The 3892-nt window shown below is 58.0% G+C and overlaps 1 protein-coding gene across 1 annotated transcript in view; it reads left to right on the top strand.

Moving 5' to 3' along the window:
• The window catches only part of LOC103775157 (chromaffin granule amine transporter-like), a gene marked incomplete at its 5' end in the record, with an annotated part of 7084 nt that extends 3460 nt beyond the window's left edge, over positions 1 to 3624 (top strand). Inside the window, 9 exons of the mRNA XM_008942604.1 lie at positions 21 to 81; positions 205 to 300; positions 1620 to 1698; positions 1800 to 1851; positions 2059 to 2122; positions 2204 to 2323; positions 2500 to 2633; positions 2941 to 3043; positions 3455 to 3624. Of these exons, the coding sequence (XP_008940852.1) occupies positions 21 to 81; positions 205 to 300; positions 1620 to 1698; positions 1800 to 1851; positions 2059 to 2122; positions 2204 to 2323; positions 2500 to 2633; positions 2941 to 3043; positions 3455 to 3624 (879 nt within the window). The remainder of the gene's footprint in view (positions 1 to 20; positions 82 to 204; positions 301 to 1619; positions 1699 to 1799; positions 1852 to 2058; positions 2123 to 2203; positions 2324 to 2499; positions 2634 to 2940; positions 3044 to 3454) is intronic.
• Between the last annotated feature and the right edge of the window lie 268 nt (positions 3625 to 3892).

The following is a 3892-nucleotide window of genomic DNA, read 5'->3' as shown; positions in this document are numbered from 1 at the left end:
CCCCCTGTGCCATCCCGCAGAGCACCCGGGGCACGCCGGTGACCACCCTGCTGCGAGACCCCTACATCCTGGTGGCTGCAGGTAGGGCTGGGGGGTGGCACACGCCCCGTGCTCCTCCCGACGGAGGCGCTTCGCTCGTGCCCGCTCAGAATGGCACCAAAGGGGGTTAAATTAGAGCATTTCTGCCTTTCCTCTCCTCCCCAGGAGCCCTCTGCTTCTCCAACATGGGGGTGGCCATGCTGGAGCCCACCTTGCCCATCTGGATGATGCAAACCATGTGCTCCCCAAAGTGGCAGCTGGGTAGGTGTCCTGCTCCCCAGCGGCCGCTCGATAGGGTTTAGCTAGAGCCAGCCCTGGGAGGTGGATTGGGTGATCTCTGGTGTCATCCTAGAGAAGAAAACACACGTCCTCATCCTCACAGAGCCATCCCGGGCTGCGTGGTGCTCCAGTTTCAGCTGGCAATGTCCTCAGGGGTAGCTCTACAATGTGCTCTTCTCTTATTATTGGGAAAATTGCATGGAATCAGAGTCCCCACAGGAGCAATAAGGGTGGAGGAGAGGCTGCTCCGTGCCCGGGAAGCCCATCAAATCCTGCCTTCTGCAGGGCAGATAATGGCATCGTGCTGGGCTGAAATGGTGGCAGCCAGATGGGTTTTGCAGAGGCAGCTCTGAGTAAAACGAGGCCATTTAGAGAGTCCCAGGAAGGACAGGATGGTTCCTGCTAATTACCAGCTGCCTAGAAAATGTGATATGGAGATAACGTTGTCTGTGTTTGCTACACAAATTAAAACGGATCGTTACAAAACCCAGTTGGCTGAGGAATGACCCAGGGGGTGCCCCAGGCTACACTCAGAGCCCAAATTGAATTGCAGCTCTGGAGCAGGAGGGGTGAGTGAGCTCCTAATCGAGTTATCCCCTGGTCAGGCAGAAGCATCCACCCTGGTAGGACCCCAGGGTGCTTCTCATGAGCAGGTGATTGAGCAAAACTGGGGGAGGGTAAAGCAGCACCCCAAGGATTCTGGTAGTAGGAAGAAGGGACCATGTAGCTGCCTGGTAACCACAAATGTCACGAGCTGGGGAACACACCCAGGGCTGCCCCCATCACCATGGAACTCCAGGGGAACATCTGAGGTGATGCAGCAGGAACCAGAGGTCAGCAGACACCCAAAAAATCCTTTTCAGGGATGTGCAGGTACCTGAGATGTGAGAGCAGTTTGGATTTAGACCCAGCCCAACTGCAAGCCACTGATCTCGCCAGCTACTGTGATCTCAAGGGGCTTCTTTATTTGTGTGCTTCAGTTTGTCCACTCTGGTAATTCTGGAAAAAGAAAAACATGAAAGAGTTTGGACTAAAGCTGCAGGATTCACCGTGTTCTGCAGCTGTTAAAGGAAGGACAGAAGATTAAACACTGATCAGAGTGTTTCAATAAGGAAGTTGTCTTAGTGCAGCTGATCAGTTTTGTTTATAGTCGGCAGGAGAGTATATTAAAAACAAACAACTGGTAAATCAGCAAACAGTGCAAATATTTAATTTTGACTACACAACGATCCTCAGGGGTTTTGTTAAGCAGTTATTTTATTCCTCTTTATTTAGCAAGCGTTTTTTATTCCCTCTCCCAGGGATGGCCTTCCTCCCTGCCAGCATCTCCTACCTCATCGGCACCAACCTCTTTGGGATCCTGGCCAACAGACTGGGCCGGTGAGTGGCACGTGTGAGCCCAGCCCCATCCTGCACGGTCCCTGGGAGCCGTGCTCGGGGTGCTGTGCTTCTGCCCTCGCCTACCCACGGGCTCGTTGCAGGTGGCTCTGCTCCCTGGTCGGCATGGCTGTGGTGGGAATCAGCCTCCTGTGTGTGAGTAGCTCAAGATGATGCCAGGGAGCCGCGGGAGGGTTTGGGTTGGAAGGGACCTTCCCGCAGGAGGCTCAGCAGGGGCAGCGTGGGGACGGCTCCCAGGCGGGGCCGCCTGTGGCTGCAGGGGTGTCACAGAGCAGTGTCACACCCCCACACCTCCCCCGGCCCTGCTGGCCTCATTCATACACCCCCCCTCTCCTCCCCAAGGTACCTCTGGCCAAAAACATCTACGGGCTGATCGGCCCCAACGGAGGGCTGGGCTTTGCCATAGGTGAGCCCGGCTCTCGGTGGCAGCTCCGGGCACTGCCCTCGGGCGGGGCGATGCCTGACCAGCACCCTCTTGCTCTGGCAGGGATGGTGGACTCCTCCATGATGCCCCTCATGGGCTACCTCGTGGACCTGCGCCACACCTCCGTCTACGGCAACGTCTATGCCATCGCTGACGTGTCCCTCTGCCTGGGCTTTGCCGTGGGTAGGGAGGGGCTCTGACCTGTCACCTGCCCGGCGTGTGGCCCCTCCTCCCCTCTCCTCCCCCCGGCGCTCACGGGAAGCAGCCGGCGCCGAGCCTGCCACCCAGACCCCCAACAAACCGCACGGGCACCTCTTGCCCTTTGCCATCTGAGCTTTTTTTGGTGTTTCCCTCGGCAGGTCCCTCCACGGGCGGTGCCATCGTGCGAGCTGTCGGGTTCCCCTGGCTGATGATCATCATTGGCGTTATCAACATCGCCTACGCCCCCCTCTGCTGGTACCTGCGCAGCCCCCCTGCCAAGGAGGAGAAGATGGTGAGCTTGAGTTCTTTATGCCCTTAAAGTACAGGGCATTGATAATCCAGGGATTTGGTGGAGAGAAGAATAGATTTGCCAGGGCTTGTGTCTCCCTTTTGGGCTCTGCTCTGCCCTCAATAAGAGCAGAGTAAACTCAGATAATAAAACCTGAAAATTTTTGAGGTATGGTCCTTCCCCCAACTCAGAGCTGGTGCTCGCTGGGCGAAAGCTGCTTTGGCTTCTCTAGAAGCGGACACGCTCCTGCTAACGACACAAATGAATCCCTGCTTTTACTAAGGCACAATTCCTTCTCTCCTTCCCCCAGGCGATCCTAAGCCAGGAGTGCCCCCTGCAAGCCCAAAGCTACACGGCTCCGAAGCCCCGGCGGGATCTCCCCCTCCCGGCGGGCAGCGGCGCAGAGGCAGCCGGTGGGGAATAGGCAGCGCCAGGGCACACACCCTGCCCGGAGCTGTGTGAGCTTTGCAGAACAGATTGCTCAGCACCACAGCAGACCCCCGCCTCCCCCAGGACCTGCAGAGGCAGGGTGGACACAGCCTGTCCTGCTGCCCTGCTCTCCGGGGGCAAAGCAGGACTGGAGGGCTCACTGGGTTCACCTGAGCCACTCGTTTGCTGTGGGACTCCCAAGCAAGTCACCCAAACTCATTCCAGATCATCTGCAAAACACAGGTCACAAAGATGAGGAGAATCACATCAACCTGTCCTGCAGAGTGACACCGTCCCGGGCACAGCACCCCACACAACAACCATCAGCCCCATCAGCCCCACTCCCAGAGAAGCCCGTCTGCCGCTGTCCCTGAAGCGCTTCCTGCTCTTGAAAGAAAAGCCCTGGAGGAAACAGAACCAGCGGCATCAGCTCTGGGAGATCTCCTCCTCCAGGATCCCGCTCCAGCCCCCTGCCTGCCCCCTTGCTGTGACAGCAGGACCCATCACCCGTGCCAGGGGCAGTCGGGACGTCGCTGTGCTGCCCACGGGCCCCACGCTCCCCTGAGGACAGCTCAGAGCCGCCGCTGGTGGTGGTCTGGGTGGAGCTGTATGTGCTGTGCTCTTTGTGTGCTGCTTCTGGCTGCTTGCGACCCTGCCACCACCCATTAAACCGTACAGACCTCTGAGAAATTCAGGCAGAAATAAGGCTGAGAGCAGTTTCAGGCTCTCAGACCCGGCTGGCAAAGCTGGGGAGAGCCCTGGTGATCCCGAGGGACTAACAGAGTGTTTGTGAAGCCCCCAGCCCTGGGTGGGCACCGGGCTGTTGGTGACCC

Source organism: Merops nubicus, unplaced genomic scaffold, assembly GCF_000691845.1.
Source record: "Merops nubicus isolate BGI_N331 unplaced genomic scaffold, ASM69184v1 scaffold26910, whole genome shotgun sequence".
Lineage (NCBI taxonomy): Eukaryota > Metazoa > Chordata > Aves > Coraciiformes > Meropidae > Merops > Merops nubicus.
Note: the sequence above shows the minus strand (reverse complement) of the source record. Positions and strands in the feature narration are given on the sequence as shown.